At 54.9% G+C, this 16033-nt stretch overlaps 4 protein-coding genes and 1 non-coding gene across 5 annotated transcripts; 2 read left to right on the plus strand and 3 right to left on the minus strand.

Moving 5' to 3' along the window:
- Positions 1-446: 446 nt before the first annotated feature.
- Positions 447-562, minus strand: VDAG_20038. Its single transcript, XR_692081.1, has one exon. It is a non-coding gene; the product is annotated as a 5S ribosomal RNA (ribosomal RNA).
- Positions 563-3007: 2445 nt separating this feature from the next.
- VDAG_08081 (DUF890 domain-containing protein) lies at positions 3008-4488 on the minus strand (the record flags this gene model as incomplete). The annotated part of the gene is made up of 4 exons (XM_009657458.1): positions 3008-3915; positions 3960-4128; positions 4181-4301; positions 4355-4488. 4 exons carry the CDS (start codon positions 4486-4488, stop codon positions 3008-3010), a joined length of 1332 nt encoding a protein of 443 aa, XP_009655753.1.
- A 1706-nt stretch (positions 4489-6194) lies between these two features.
- On the minus strand, positions 6195-7639 carry VDAG_08082 (uncharacterized protein). The gene is made up of 2 exons (XM_009657459.1): positions 6741-7639; positions 6195-6691 (listed from the first exon to the last, which is right to left on the minus strand). Exons 1-2 carry the CDS (start codon positions 7448-7450, stop codon positions 6343-6345), a joined length of 1059 nt encoding a protein of 352 aa, XP_009655754.1. The 5' UTR covers positions 7451-7639; the 3' UTR covers positions 6195-6342.
- A 388-nt stretch (positions 7640-8027) lies between these two features.
- On the plus strand, positions 8028-9541 carry VDAG_08083 (XAP5 domain-containing protein; the record flags this gene model as incomplete). Its single annotated transcript, XM_009657460.1, has 3 exons — positions 8028-8741; positions 8793-9122; positions 9449-9541. 3 exons carry the CDS (start codon positions 8028-8030, stop codon positions 9539-9541), a joined length of 1137 nt encoding a protein of 378 aa, XP_009655755.1.
- A 2627-nt stretch (positions 9542-12168) lies between these two features.
- VDAG_08084 (oligopeptide transporter) lies at positions 12169-14460 on the plus strand (the record flags this gene model as incomplete). Its single annotated transcript, XM_009657461.1, has 3 exons — positions 12169-12430; positions 12487-13646; positions 13729-14460. The coding sequence occupies 3 exons, from the start codon at positions 12169-12171 to the stop codon at positions 14458-14460; spliced, it is 2154 nt and encodes a 717-aa protein (XP_009655756.1).
- Between the last annotated feature and the right edge of the window lie 1573 nt (positions 14461-16033).

Genomic DNA, 16033 nt, shown 5'->3' on the forward strand with positions numbered 1-16033 from the left:
TTAAGTCAGAGGGACTAAAGACAGCACGTTGTTTACTAAGGCAACTACAGAATCTTTCAGCACATCGAAACAATGAGAGAGTTTAAATCTTTAAAGGGTAAGAGAACGACGACTGCTGAATTATGACGTCTCCCTAGCTGTAAATTCAGAACTACTCAATCATACAGTCATCGATCTTGGTACATTGGGCCATGGGCTGGGGCGCCATATCCACCTCGCGCCTTAGGCCCGAGCATCCCCGCCATCCAGAGTTGTGTCTCTTTAAATTTGGACTCTTTATCTTCTACTTGTCCTAGAGTACTTGCCACATCACCAACATATTGCACGGAAGACCAAAGGATCACTGGTCCTCACTGTCTTTTTGTCCCGCAACGCCCCATGTCTGCCCCACCCACGACATAGCCATTTCTCCTTTTGCTAAGCACAAAACAAAAAATTTATCCAAAAACATACAACATCGGGGATTCGCTGGTGGTCACCCACCCAACTACTAGTCCAACCCTTACTGGCTTATCTATGGGAGAGCGGACGGGATCCCGAGTTTTCCAGTAGGTATGGTCGTATGTGGTGGTTGACTGGCGTTTGTCCGATCATGATGCATTGAACTACGCCTCAGATTGCGAGAAGAGTGGTGAAACTTGGGTAAAATCAATGCTATTCGGCTTAAGGAAACCCCTAGACAACCAAGCAGAGATCAATAGTGATATATCTGTATGGGCTGCTAGCATCTTATTCTAACATATATAGTTAATAGCAACCTAGCCGTAATCCGGCAGTTCCTCCCAAAGGTGATCCTCCATCCCACATCAAAACATGCCACAACAAATCAAAGGCATAAGACTGCGAGAGAGAAAAAACTTCTATGAGTAGGTGAGCAATAAAGAATAGCAATCACGAAAGTTCGAACAGTGACTTTAGTCCTTAAGAGCCTTGTCACAGAGTCAAGCCTCGGACACCATTTTTGGCGTAAGCAAATGAAGGCATCGGGTTCGAGTGAGATGCCTGAAAATCTTAAGTCCGGTAGCAAGGGAGTTTCCGTTGATGCTACTCTTGAGAATGAGATACCGACTACTCACGCTCTTGGTGACCTGAGTCCTGCTTCCACCAAAAACGATAAGTGTGCCGCAATAGCTAGAACGGAAAGATATTGGACGAACAGATTGGATATACAAGGCTTCTGGCATTATGAATTGCTTCAAGAGTGTTAAGCTGTTCAAGTTCACTTCCCGTGCTTAGAATTCGCCTCATGGCCTATTCCAGGCCAGCATTCAAAATGCTGGATAGCTATTTGGGTAGTTTCCATTTACTTGATTTATGGGCATTCAAATTACAAAGCTTCACGATCCCCATCCCCGTGTTTGATGTCACACCCCCGTATTTTTTCATCCGCTATCTTGATATCACCGAAAGTAATTCCCTCAAACTTCCTCCAATGCTGGTGAGATGTACACTTATGTTACACTTCCCCTTGATTTATTCTCTTCTTCTGCTTCCCTCGCTTCAAATACTGGGCTGTACAACGGTAGATGTTTAGGAGCCTTGCGAAGAGTGACGAATTGCAAGTGTCGGTTTATGATGGCGGTTCCTTCATTTTACTCCTCCTGTGCAACTTTCACCATGAGTACCTAGTAGATTTGGGGAATTTTATGATGATGCCCTATGGGCCGATTCTGTATGATATTGTGACCCCATAGGAGACCAGGATTGGTCTACCAGGTAGATTTTGGCTTCACCCTCGTGGCTACCCTCAAGATGACGCCCAGGGGCACTAGAGAGGCTTGTCAACACGTGAACGTGCGGATGCTAAGGCGTGCCAATGCCAAAGAACCGTCGAGCCGAGCTCGCGATGAGGTGTCAAAGTGTTGGTTAGAGCAGAGTGAAGAGGTCTTCCGCACGTGGTCCGCAGGCAAAATAGAACATAGGTAAGGGGGTAAGGGTATATCTGAGTTCTGGCCCTCCGCAGTTAGGAGGCCCGCAGCCTCTATATATACGTTTCTCGTAGCCCTTAGCCCCTGGCCGACCCCCTGCATGGCGGCTCCGCAGGGTCGCCTGACACGACTTTGCGTTCCTCTGCCTAGCATAACCCGCCGCCCCCCCCTGATCCCGCCTGGCCTGTGTCTTACGCCATCAACAATGGGTTGCTAGAGTTCAAGCGGCCATCTACGATGCGGTCCCGACCAGTGTGAATATCAAAATGAATCGTCCAGCCGTCGTCCCGGAGGTCGCCGTGAAAGCAGCCGCACTCTTTGCGAGCTATGGGAGCAGCCCAGATGTGTTCCTCGACGTGGTGTTCCTGGTCAAGGGTGCTGAGCCCAAAGGAAAGCTGCCTATTTACATGGCGTCCTCCGATCAAGCCGTTGATGAGTCTTTCGAGGATCTGCCATTTGACACCAAAGATGCTCTTTTCAGATTCGGCTATGGATTGAGATATAACGTCCCGGCCTGTATTCCCAGCCCCCAGCCTACGAAGAAAAGTCCATAGAGCCAGAGACAATGGAATCGATAGCAAGTAGTACGATGATTATTCCAACATCTTGAGACTTGCAGCAGACGAGCCCAGAGTTGAGCTTTTCGTGCAAGTGATAGTGACCGTCATAAAACACCAAGACCTAGCAACCACGAGATACGTGGCAACGGTGCTGTCTTACTTCAACAGCCTTTTATAGACTTGGAAGGGCCGAGCACCCTACATGCACCCACATTGGCAACAGAGATTAGCCGCAGTCCAACAAACTACTACGACCCTGTGCGACCGAAGTGTGCCCTGCTTGTCTGCCGACTTTTGCTGCCTTGTTACGCAAGCATCGCAGCTAGAAGTCAAGTAAATAACTTGACCGAAAGTTTAAAAGTGTATTTCAGACATATGGAGTTCTTGGGTCGATGCCCAGCTATTCGTTGAGACTAGGCAACATCCGAGGTCGTATCTTGCCACTGGTACTGAGACTACTCAGGCATGCACATAGAGAAAACTGACCAAATGCGGTGTACTTGTCGACAGCTCCCTGTATTAATTCAAATGCGTCAATTGAGTCTTCAGAAATCCGCAGAAGCTCTCGAAGACAGACAACTCGAGACCCTCTCTCCATCGGCACGATACCACCATGCCGGCCCTCCTGATATCGATGTCAATCTCGAATCCAAGCGCGCAGAAACTTGAGTCATGATCGCCATCTGGAGCTTTATTCTTCCCTCCTTCCTGTTCTCTCGCTTTCTTGCGCCGCCAGGCTCGGCTCCAGACATTCTCCCGTGCGCGCCCCGTTCCGCGGAGTTTGTGCTTATCCCACGCCCAACATACGAGCTCGAGCGAGGTCATGAGCGAATCGACCCTCTCAGCTACTGCGCCGACACCAACATCCAGCGGAATGGTAAGAATCTCGACCTCGTTACTCGGCGGAAAGTATCTTTTCCATTTATCAGCTTTCATGCCCCTCGACGCGTGTGCTGATGGCCTCATTGGTGCAAAGCTCCATGCAACCGCCCATCGCCTCGTCTTGTTCCCCTGCACGAACTCGGTGACGGCGTAGTTGTTTATGCCGTACTCGCGCAGCTTTTCTACGATTGTCTCAAGGCTGGTCTGCTTTCCAAGCATGGACGTGTACCACTGAATTGCGTCGCGGAGGGTAAGAGACTCTTCGAGAATGCGCGTGACGAAGGCAACTTCGCCGCCGGGTGTGACCATCTCCACCGCGGCGCCCGTGCACGCCGACAAGGGAGGACGGGATTTCTGCTTCGCAGAGGCAAGGAGGTCGGCGTCGGATTCGTAGAAAGGGGGATTGGTCATTGTGAAGTCGACGGTCGCTGGATGTGCTGGGATGAGGGGGTCTGAGCTTTGCCGAGAGATAACCTGAATGCGATGCTGGACGTGATTTAACTCAATATTCTTCTTGGCGAAACTGAGGCTCTTGGGATCAACGTCTAGGCTGGTCAGTCAATCGGCCGCAAGAAGAGGGGAGGCGTACTACCGGTTGCAATGAAAGACCAGTTGCGCTGTTGGCAAGCAAGTAGAGGGTAGATGCAGCTTGCCCCGGTACCAATGTCGAGGCCCGTCACCTTTCGGCCTCGCTCGGCATAGGATGAGCCGTCAATGAGCTCCTTGAGCCATAGGATGTAATTGTGGCGGACGGGGACCTGTATGTGATTAATTGGAATCAATGATGATGTCTGCCAGTGTCGAACTTACAGGAGGGCATAACCTGTCATGAGGAAGTTCTATCTTAAGACCATAGTCGATTTTGAGCAGCGTTTTGGTAAGCTGCATGACAGCAGCTGGATTATTGAAGTTGAGGTTTCCACTGCGAAGCCTGTCGTCGTTAGTAGTAGTAAGAATGCATGTTACTTGGGCAGGTCTACCTACAGCAGGCCAAACTCCGGATCCTCACGGCCAAGTTGTCTGAAGTCAAGTTCGCTCAGATACAGGTCGCGAAAATACGTATCGGCGTCAACTCCAGGCGCGGGACGTCCCCTCAGGAGTCTCGTGCCGTAGGTCATTGCACCATGTCTCGAACCATCGGCTGGATGACTTGACGTGGGCTCCCCATCACTGGGCTTCTTTCTCTTCGTACCGGTCATTTCTACAACAGTTGGCAATCGCTTCGCGAAGTTGATGTTGCCTTTTGGCTTCTCGACATGGTCGTGTATTTGCGATGTTCCTGAGAAAAACTTCTGGAAATGGTCAATGGTGAGCTACCCCGCCAAACCCTTCTCTGGGAAATGGGAGGCCCGTGCATCCACCAAAGTGCTTTGCCAGTCGCCATCTTCGTAGACACCAGCGAAGGATCAAGTTTGGTAATGTTCTTAGGCAACATATACACGAGTGCCTAGAATAGCCGCAGTTCATCTGTTTCATGGATGTCGCTCCCCCAAGTTTCTGTCTTTTCAGAGCAATCCCCCAATCAGCCTGCACTCAACACATGTCAATACCACGAAATCTCTCTAGCAATTCCATGCGGTGCGTCTCATACGAGGAAAAGCTCAAATAAGGAGTATGACTCCAATGTAACATGTCAAAGTGAGTGCGCTTGGTTTCAAGTTCGAACCAAGCTCCTGCAACCACATCACGTAGATAACGTGAGAGATCAGTCTTGCAAAACATGGGTATCATTCGCTTCTTATAACCTGTGGAGGCCAACAAACAACCGATTAAGTGCTCACACGGTGCGGCTCATGCAACCTTCGACAAAGTTCTCTCGAGGCAGGCACGACGGGGACCTCACAGCTCTGATCTTCCATGGATTTCCGTTCTTTGCCGCCCATGTCAGTTCTCAAACTGAGGCAAAGGAAAGTTGGCGAGTCCATCCTCATTTGCATCAAATACCTGGTCGATAAGCCCATGAAACGGCTGCCGCAAGCGTAGCAAACACACTGGCCACGCCTAAGCCCCACGGCAGCACGACCCCCAGCATGGTGATACTCGCCGTGGTCGAGAGAATGCCGCCCGAGGGGGCATAGCCGTTGTACATGTATGACTGGAATGCAGCAACAGCGACTCCTTTTCATCGAATCAAGGTCAGCAAGAGAACAACATGGGTCCCGGGGTAGTGAGCACATGTCGACATACTCACCTGCGCTAAAGCCAACGAAACCAAAAGCAACGCCAAGGACAACGATGCTCGCCATGGCAAATGTTGCTACCCATATCATAAACGTGGCCACTATGTCTGATTCGTGAGCTGATAGAACGTCATGGACACAGACAGCGGCGTGCGACCTACGAGGTTCTGAGTACCATTCTGTCGGTGAACTCCAGATCTGCTGGAGTGGGTGGCTGGCACTGAGCGCCACTGGATCAGGATGGCATCCGGGGAACAGCCATGCCGGTGAACGAGCCATCAGCACATGGCCTGTGGTGCACGACGCTGCGGGGCTCGGGATTATCATCGTATTGGGGTTGATTCTTACAAGTTGACGCTTCCATTCTTTCGTGACGAGGCGGGGGGAATAAGCTGAGTATATGGGGACTGAGCCAGTTACGGATCGCGCGGAATGAAATATCTTGGCGTCTTCAGATGATGATCGCCACTCGGTCGAAGCCATCTGCGGTGTGACTTGAGGTGTCCGGTGTTTCCGGGTTGGCCGGATCATCGGGCTCCCAGATCGTCCGTTTAGGTTCAGCGGGCTGGGCTGATTCCCCTTCGAATTCGACCACACGTCAGCACTGCCTTTTGACAGGTGCATACTATTTTGCAGTGTATGGATGCTCTTGAAATGCCGTATATTCGTCATGCGTCGACGCTAAACAGGGTAGATATCCAGAATGTCTCCATCTAGTCCGCTGCCTCAATCGTGTCATCATATCATCCAGCGTCCCCCATCAGTGATAAATCATAAGTCATTGCCCAGAATTCACTGCCCCAGAAGCAATACCCGCCACCGCCATCCGTCCAGGAGTTTCAGATCCTTTTCTTCTAGTAGACCGTCGCCCTTTTCGATCCTTGATGAAAGCTTCTTGAGCCTCTTGTTGACCGTTTTGGCCACCAACAACGTCACCTCGTTCGAAAAGACATATAGCACGGCAAAGACAAAAAAGGCGATACTCGCAATACTATTGCGACCGAGGACAGTGTCCTTGATTTTCGCCAACAAGGCGCGCGTTCGAACGAAGGAGTGCTCAGTATCAGTCACCGACTTGTCCTCTTTCTTCTCCGATGATGAGCGGCGAAAGATAAAGTTGACAGTAGGAATAATGGTCGCGCTGCGCCTGTTGGTAATGGAACCCCAAGTTTGAGGAGAGGAGGACGTACACAATGCTGCCGATGAGCCACTTCCGCCACCGGTGCTTCTCGGCATCGCTAATGAGGATCTTGACCTCCTCTCGCAATGTTCTCAGGTCAAAGCTCGCCTTGTTCAACTGCATGCGATACTGCTGTTCGAGCTCAAGGGGCACGGGTGTACCACCGAGCCGCTGCCTGTTCTTTTGCAGGGTGTAGAGCTCGCCAAGTGCTTCGAGGGTCTGTCCTCGAACATAGCGGATATCTTGGGGGGACGTGACCATGGGCGCAGACAAGCCCGTCTGCTGTTGAGCTAGCAACGGGGCACCAGCCGTTCCATCGTACTGGGATGAGTACGACATGGCAGCTGGCCCCGGCATCTGCTCTACGCTGGGGCCAACGGGACCTGTGGGGGTGGGATATAGGGAAGGGTCGTAAGGCTTGGTTGAGGGGTCATAAGGTTCGGCGGCAGGTCCATATGGCTTGGGCGAAGGATCGTACGGCTTGGAAGTGTCATACGGCTTAGCGGGCGTGTCATATGGCTTTGACGGGTCATAAGGCTTCGTGGTTGATACATTCGGCCTAGGAGACGGATCATATGGTCTGGATGTTGGCGGCAGCTCGCTCGAGCCTTGAGGGTATGCGCCGGAGCCAGATACGGGATCGGGGTAAGACGAGGGCCGATCCCACGGCCTCGACGACGACGGCTCTTCAGGCCCAGCGAAGCCGTTGCCCCCAGACATGGCGTACTGCGAGGGGCCGTCGTAAGGCTTTGCCGACGTCGTAGTTTGGTGAGCGTCCATGCTGGGTGGGGTGACGTGCCCCGTGGTGAGGACTGGCGGTATGCGCTCTTGCGGAGCCTTGGGACCTTAATGCGCGGGGAACGTGGCAGCCGTTGTCAATTCTGAAGGTTGACCTTGGGATATGAAGATATCTCGAACAAAGATGGCGGGGTCGCGGGATCAAGGAAGAGCAAAAAGACAAGACATTCACAGTTGAGCGAGGCGAGGCGAGGCGAAGGAAGACAATGTGGCGTGGCACCGATTCAGAGGGCGATGAATCGATGCCAGAAAATGAGGTGGCAGGCAAGGTCGGGTCAAATGTAGTGGCAGGGAAGCCGCCAGCGGGAAGGGCGGGGCTGTTGACGGCAGGTGGGGTATTACCGATTGGTCTTCTGCTGGCGGGAGGCGGCCAGTGTGTTCTTGCCTCGTCTCTCTGCTATCGCACTGTCCGAAACTTCTTCTGAAGCTGCCAAGTGCGACTGGCCACAGCTCGTCAATTGGACATTTATCTCCCAGCACCACGTACTGTACCCGAACCATGGCCGACAGCAACGCCTCACGGTTCACACCCCAAAACCAGACAGCTACCCAGCGCGTGGCGACAAATACTGTTGGTCTCGTTGCCCTTTCCGACTTTCGCAAGCGACGCGCCGAGGCCATCGAGCAGCACGAGCGTGAAGCCCGCGAAGCTGCCTTTCCTGGCGGCGCGACACCAGACCGATCCGACTCTGCGACACCGGCAAATGCTACGAGCGACTCTGGCGACTCTTCAGCGAGACCAACCAAGAAGAAGAAAAAGAAGAGCAAGACCGTCGGCAGCAAGCTATCTTTCGGCGACGATGAAGAGGACGAGGACCCCGTGACTGTGGGGAAATCAAAGACCGGTGACAACAAGGCTCCGTCAAAGCTCGTTGCGAATACTTCTGTCGGCATTGTCCCGAAAGCCCAGACTAAATCCGCACTACGACGAGAAGCTGCGGAACGAGAAGCGTTGCGACGTGAGTTCCTCGTCATCCAAGAGGCAGTCAAAGCCACCGAGATTGCAATACCCTTTGTATTCTATGACGGAACCAATATCCCCGGTGGCATTGTTCGAGTGAAAAAGGGGGATCACATATGGGTATGCCTTGACAAAAGCCGTAAAGTCGGTGCTGAGCTCGGTGTCGGCGAAAAGGCGAATGCGAGGAGAGAGTGGGCGCGAGTTGGTGTAGACGACTTGATGCTCGTGAGAGGATCAATGATCATACCGCACGTAAGTACAGCAACGCCTTCGTGAAGACGACTTGAATCTAATGGCTCGTAGCATTACGAATTTTACTTCTTCCTCATGAACAAGAGCATCGGCCCCGACGGCGAACGCCTTTTCGCATATTCTGCAGAAGCACCCCCGACGAAAGACTTGCCCACCGATGCGGAAGACGAACCTGTCGCACCCCAGGGTGGGCTTACCACGGCTGCAGCGTTGAAGGCTGCTGCCATCAAGGCTTTGCCTGACATATCCACGTTGGAGGGCTACAACGACGACCCAGCATACACAAAGGTCGTGGACCGACGGTGGTATGAGCGGAACAAGCATATTTATCCTGCCAGCACTTGGCAGGATTTCGACCCGGAGAAAGACTACCAGGACGAGGTGCGCAAGGACGCCGGTGGCAACACGTTCTTCTTTTCGAAATGAGCAATCAACGATTCACAATTTGGATGAACCTGTTCAAACTTGACTCTGCAGACGTCAGCCAAGGTAGAGACACGGCCAGGAAGACCCAACATACTGTGCAAGTAGCTCAGCCGAACAGCAACTTGGCAGCTACAGCCGCACCACAAAGCACCCACCAGCCAGGCCAGAAGACCAGGACTATGAGTGTGTTTACTCCTGGCCCAAGTATGACCATGGCAAAGTCATACTCCATTTGCTTGCAAATCCGCCGGACACGTTTCGACTTCCAAACAATGTTGCAGGCCTTCGCCGAACCGAGCACGATTGATTTCGTCAGGGCCAAGGAATGTGTTGCGATGATTCGTGACGCAAAAAGCGCAGTTGCCGCTGCGTAAGCCGCCAGGAAGTAGGTCCTCGGAATGACAGATAGCCAGACGGCGCCGAGGAGACGTTGGAAACCGAGGGCGAGGTTGACAGTCCTCGCGAACAGAGTGACAAACTCGGACCCCGGCCGGATGACCATAGAATCGAGGGGGGCTATAACGACGGTATTCATGGTGCAGATGACCTGTTGACAACAGAAAGTTCGTGAACAGTCACGGAACCTGGTCCGAATCATAGAAGGAGCATTGGGTCTCTCGACAGGAAAAACTACGACGGGCGGACCTGATGATGCCCAAGACTGTCTATATACCGCACGTCTGCAGCAGCCTCCCTCTGGAAGGACCCCGCCTCTCAACCCCGCCCGCGCCGGCCGTGGCTCCGACTTGTTTCCGTGCATCAAATACGGCACCGGCGGTTAGCCAGCCTCCATGCATGTTTGTGCAGCAGAACCGGCGAATTCAATTCGATTCATCGACCCTTGAGATCATTTTGACGTGAATATACCCCACAGGCCCGGGCCCCCCTGAGGCGAACGACAGCAGCACGTGGGACGCTGATTCGTCGGATTCTCGACGTGCCGTGTTGGCTGGTGCCCCGCGACGCGGGAACGTGGGATGGCGATGAGAGTGATTCGCTGCCCGAGGTGAGCTGGACCAGCGAATGGTCTTATGCTGGGGAGCTATACGTGGGGGTGACTGATGGGCCCCTCAGCCGTTTTCGTTCAGTGAAGAGAATCCGGAGCACCCTGCCTCTATCCTCGGCGTCGACCTTCTGTCGGGTCACATGACACCCTTGTCGGAAGCGACAGCTCTGTATTGAATACAGCGAGCGACTGACCCATAATGCCTCAGGGGAGAACTCCAGACATTCCAGACCACGCGAGCATGGTGGGGGATGCTTGTGCGGTTCTGTGGCACGGTGGAGATGGAGATGGATCCTGAAGTGAATTGCTCCACATGAAGACGGATAATGCATACCCTTTTTCGCATGGTGTCGCCTGGTAAGCGGCTGACGGCTTCAAGAAGGGGCTGGCCATGTTCACTGCTTTCAGACGGAACATGCGTCCACATCATTTCTGCTCGCGCACGTAGCAGCAGGCCAACCATTTTGCCCTTTCTTTTTTATTTCCTTTTTTTTTTCTTTTTTTCTTTTGGAGAGAGGCGAGGCGACCCTAAAAGTACTCTCACCGTGTGCTCAAGTGTTCAATCTGCGCGTTGGCATCGTCACCAATGAGGCCGGTCGTAATCACAAGTCAATCTCTCAAAGCTCACAGCCGGAGCCGCCCGACGCACCAGACCCTCTGCCATTTCGGCCGAAATTGCAAAGAGGGGTCTCTTTTCCTCATCCAACGCGCCCTTTGTTCGACAGCCTCGGACCCTGGCAAGCATTCGTCAAGCTAAGCTTTTTGACCGTCGCCCTACGGCCGGGAGCGCAGCAGGAAGCCGGCTGGGCACCGCAGGGCTACAGGAAGACCAGGGGCATCGGAGTTTGCTTGGATGGGTCAACGCACCAGAATGCGCACGAGCGCGTGTCCAATTCCCAACCTCGGCCCCTTGGACGACTCGCCTCCTTCTAGCTTTGGCACTAGAACGGTAGCCACAATCTGTTGGCCGTCTGGCGACTGGCAAATTGGCGCGCAGGGCGCAATCCGGATAAACGCCTCCTCGAATCGACCTTGATTCCCGACCGTTGTCCGCCAAGCTATGCCGCTTCCTGCCAACTTCCGACGCGACGCCTGCCGAAGAGCCGTTCTGGTGCGGCTCTGCGTGGACACCTTGGACACCATGTTGCGCCAGACCCTGCTTAGGTGCATCTCATGTTGGCCGTGACTGGTCAGTACGTAAACCTTCTCCACGATTGCAGACCCTATTACGAGCATGTTCGTTTGGCTATCGCCCGAGGGCCCTTGGGTGGCCCAACACGGCGACAGTTGGCCGCCACCACACCAATGCTGTTTGGCGCAGGTATCCTGGGGCTCGATGCCAGGAGTGCCGTTGTAGCCGGATAGAGCCGCACTCAGTTTCCCACAAAGGAAGGTCGTTATCGACAAGGTGGATGCGCGCGTACACGACCTCGTGGTCGGGAACTTCCAGGTCTGGTTTGGGATCAGCGCACTCTGAAGTCTCCATTGTGTACGCGATGGCCCCCAGATGCGACGTTCGCAGGCATCTTCGCGTGAGCTTGGGTCTCCGTCTTTGTACGTCCTTATCTTGGATCCATGGACTCGGGTAGCCCGCTGGAGTAGTAGTTCCAGACCCCTTGACCCATTGACAAGGCGAATAGCAAGCCGGCGAGCGCTCGACATGCGCAGGTGAGACGAGACTTATCATCTGGAGGTACGGGGACCCCTCGTCGGACAAGGGCGCCCCTCCCATGTCCAATTCCTACCCGACTATCCACCCCGCAAACGACTAGACACTGATGTCTCATGGACCGATAGCGCGTGAGGAAGGTGAGTGTCGAGAGGGACGGCGCCACGTTGCATGGGGTGGTGTGCTACAGAGTCTGTGTATTTGGAGATAAATATGATGGCCGCCCATCTTCGATGCGTATATGTTTCTCGCCTTGAAGTCTTGTCCCTCCAGCCCACCTGGCATTGTATCCAGCGTCTCGAGGATCTGTTTCAGACGCCCACAAGATGTCTGTCGAGAAGGACACCGTGAACGCGTCCTCGGCCGTTGACGGCATTGGTGCGCCAACTCCCTTGGACGAGAAGAACACGACTGTCGACAATGTGTCGACCAAGCTCAGGGACGATGATGAGCATCACGGGGAGGATCTCTACCTGCCCCTCAAGATGGATGCCGATCTGCCCCCCGAAGGCAACCCCCTCACCATCCGTGCCGTCGTCGTCGGTTGCATTCTCGGATCGCTTGTCAACGCATCCAATGTCTACCTAGGTAGGTCAAAGTCTCTCAACTTTGAACCTCCAACAACTGCTGACTTTCTTGTCAAGGTCTCAAGACTGGCTTCACCTTCCTCGCCAGCATGTTCGGCGCCCTTTTCGGTTACGGCATCCTCAGGCTCATGTCGCGGACCAACATCCCCATCATCGGTGGTTACTTTGGTCCCCAGGAGAACAGTATCGTTCAGGCTGCTGCCACTGGTGCTGGTGGCTTCGCCGGCATTTTCGTGGCTGGCATTCCCGCCATGTACCGTCTTGGTCTGCTCAGCGACTCGCCCAAGAATGATATTGGCAAGATTTTCACCCTGACCATCTCTTGCGCCTTCTTTGGTATCTTCTTCGTTACCCCCCTGCGCAAGTTCTTCGTCATTCGCGTTGCGCGCGAGCTGCGCCTGATGTTCCCGACTGCGACCGCCGCGGCGCTGACGATTCGTTCCATGCACGCCGGCCTTTCGGGAGCCAAGGAGGCTTTCAGCAAGCTCAAGGCCGTGTCGACGGCGTTTGTCGTCTGCATCGTCCACCGCGTCGTCTCGTACTATGCCGTCGGCATCCTGTACGATTGGCACTTCTTCACGTGGATCCATATCTGGAGCGGCTACTCTTCATGGGCCCTGAACATTGAGTCCTGGGGATGGTACTTTGAGTGGACCACTGCCTTCATCGGTTCCGGCATGCTCATCGGTCTCAACTCTGCCCTGTCCATGTTTGCCGGTTCCGTTCTCGCATGGGGTGTCATCGGACCTGCTCTCGTCCACTACGGCGAGTGCATCGGCAAGGACGTCTCCGACGGCGACCCGAAGTGGGATGGTCTGTACAGCTTCTATTCTCTGGCCAACATTGGCAAGGGCCCCTCGTCTCCCCGGTACTGGCTGCTGTGGCCTGGTGTCATGATCATGGTGTGCGCCTCCATGGCTGAGCTGGCCGTGCACTGGAGGATCATCTCGTACGGCGTCAAGGCGCTCTGGTCGTCTTCGTGCGCCTCCATCCACTCGATGGCCGAGAAGCGGGGCAAGCGCATCGAGTTCTTCGCCAAGCGTGCCGACGCATACAGCACGGCATCGGAGGGAGACGTCATCAAGGACCCTTCGCCGCCTGAGGATCAGGTCCCCATGTGGATGTGGACGTCTGGTCTGCTGGCCTCGATCGTTCTCGCCGTTGTCCTCATGGCCGTCGAGTGGAAGATCCACGTTGGCCTGACCATCCTGGCGCTGGTGCTGGCGTTCCCTCTTCCTCCTTCTTGGCTATCCAGATTGGTGCCGTGACTGACCAGACGCCTTTGACGGCCGCCGCCAGGCCTCGCAGCTCGTCATCGGTGGTGCCACCTCGGGCATGGGATACGGCGTGCAGCACGCGCAGCGCGTCAACCTCGTGGCCGGTGGTCTCGCCTCGGGTGCCGCTGACGTGTCAACGGCCCTGACCTCCGACTTCCGCACCGGTTTCCTGCTCGGCACCCCTCCCATCAAGCAGTTCATCGCTCAGGCCATTGGCACCTTTGTCTCGGTCTGGCTCGCCCCGGGTCTGTTCATCCTCTTCACCACTGCCTACCCCTGCATCATCAACCCGGATATCGATGGCGGCCACTGCGCCTTCGGCGCCCCCGCCGTCGGCGCCTGGGCTGCCGTCGCGCAGGTCGTCACCGAGCCCAACGTCAGCATCCCGCTGTCGTCCGGCATCTTCTCCATCGTCATGGGTGTCCTCTCCATCATCCAGGTTGTCCTCCGCCACCACTACCTCGTCGGCGAGCGCGAGAAGTACCGCGAGTACCTCCCCAACTGGGGTGCCATTGCCCTGTCGTTTGTCATTCCCGGCCCCGTCTTCACCAACGCCGCTCTGCTCGGTGCCATTATCTCGGCCGTCTGGCGCAAGTGGAAGCCCGCCAGCTTTGAGATTTACGCCTACGCCATCGCTGCCGGTATGATTGCTGGTGAGGGCATGGGCGGTGTCGTCGGCGCCGTTCTGCAGCTCGCCGGTGTTTCGGGAGACATCAAGGGCACCATGGTCGGATGCCCGATGAACTCGTGCTAAGCGGTGTCGTCATCTTTCTTCGGGGGCATTTCATGAGACACGAGGGGGCAGAGGCACGCTACGGTAATGGGGAGGTGAATAGTCTTTAGGAGCGAGTATCTAGGCAGCAGCCGAATCAATCACTTTTTATCGAATGACGGATCCTACTCAGCAATATGACTGTGTTTGTGGATCGGATGATGTGATTCTGTTCCTACTTGCTGACATGCAGTCCTTATAGGCACCGAGATTGAGTCACTGAGGTGCATTTTAAGTGCTTACATTGTTTCTTTACAAGGGGGGGTTCTCGGAGCCAATGGAGGATTCCGATCCTGGGTGTCAGTCGCCGTGAGGATGTTAGGACTCAAATCCTCCGGGTCACGGACAGACTTGCTCTTGATCTTGCTGGGATTGCTGCTGCGTAGGGGAGGTTTTCGGTAGCAGTTGGCGCTGCCGCATGCGGTTGCGCTGAAGCTAGTCTCCGTCTCCCGCGTCGGTCCCATCGTCTCCTCGTCGCGAGAACAGTGGAGTTTCCCAATCGAGCGCTGTTTGACCGAATGCGCCCGCAGCTTGATCACTGGCCGCCCACCGCCTCATTCAGTGCCAGCATGACATTGCCAGGGCGGGGCGAGCGGGGGAGGGACAAGAGATCCAATGAAGATGACAGGTCACTACACGAAAGAAGGAGGGCACCAGTGTAACCTGCGAGCTGCAGTTGAGCAAGCGGTCAGTGGCATTACGAGAGCCCAGGTTCCTATTTCGAGAAGACGGACGGCGGTCGGTCCCTTGACGAGATGCGTCAGCAGGCTTCTGCTTCTGCTCCGTCCGACTGCGACCGGTGCCCGTGCGACGCTGAACGTTTTTCTCGTGACTGAGGCTTGCGCTGGCGGTGAGGGAGGGGGTTCGTGTTGACGGCGATTGCAACGTTGCGCCTGGGTTCGTTGGGACACGAGCCGGGGGTGGGCGGCGCGGCGCTATTCGGAGACATTGAGCCATTGCTTTCGTCCAGGCACGGCGGGCGACAGCACGGCATGCATCTTGGATACTTACTCTGCTCGGTGGCCTCGTTTTCCTGGTAAGGGGACGACGTGTCAAGGCGCAGACCAGAACAGGTAAGACATGACCACGAAGGCTCTAGAAAGGTAGCTGTAAAGAGAGGCGGGAAGAGGGGTACATGGTACACGGGAGAGCCAAGCCGCAGGGATCGGAGCTTCGGCACCTGGCCCAAGTGCCGCGCCCAACATGGCTGGTGGTTGAGGGGGAGGTCGGTCGCCAGTGGCCTTTGAGGAACAAGTGGCCTTGAGGAACAGTGATGAGGGATCCTGCGCCCCCCGTGGGTCTGCCGGGCGATCAATACTGCAGCCCAGCAGCCGGGGCAGCCTCCCGCGGCGCCGATGCCCGATTGCAGCTTTGTTCGCCTACTCTCTGCTGCTCGTTCGGGCCTGCTCGTGTGCTTATCAGCCAGGAACCAGGTACCATGGGAGCTGAAAATACTGACGCTTTCGTTTGTTGAAGGCGGCGCTGTTGTGTCGGAGGAGAAGGGGGCACAAACTTCTCGAACACAAAAGTCGTGTCTTGCAAAAATACTGTATGC

This window comes from Verticillium dahliae, genomic scaffold (genome assembly GCF_000150675.1).
Source record: "Verticillium dahliae VdLs.17 supercont1.19 genomic scaffold, whole genome shotgun sequence".
NCBI classification, from domain to species: domain Eukaryota; kingdom Fungi; phylum Ascomycota; class Sordariomycetes; order Glomerellales; family Plectosphaerellaceae; genus Verticillium; species Verticillium dahliae.

Coding starts and splice junctions, on each gene's coding strand:
- VDAG_08082 (XM_009657459.1), bottom strand. CDS start 7,450: ATGTCTGGGGGCAACGGCTTCGCTGGGCCTGAAGAGCCGTCGTCGTCG. Junction 6,692..6,740: donor TGGCTCATCGGCAGCATTGT/GTACGTCCTCCT, acceptor CAACAGGCGCAG/CGCGACCATTATTCCTACTG.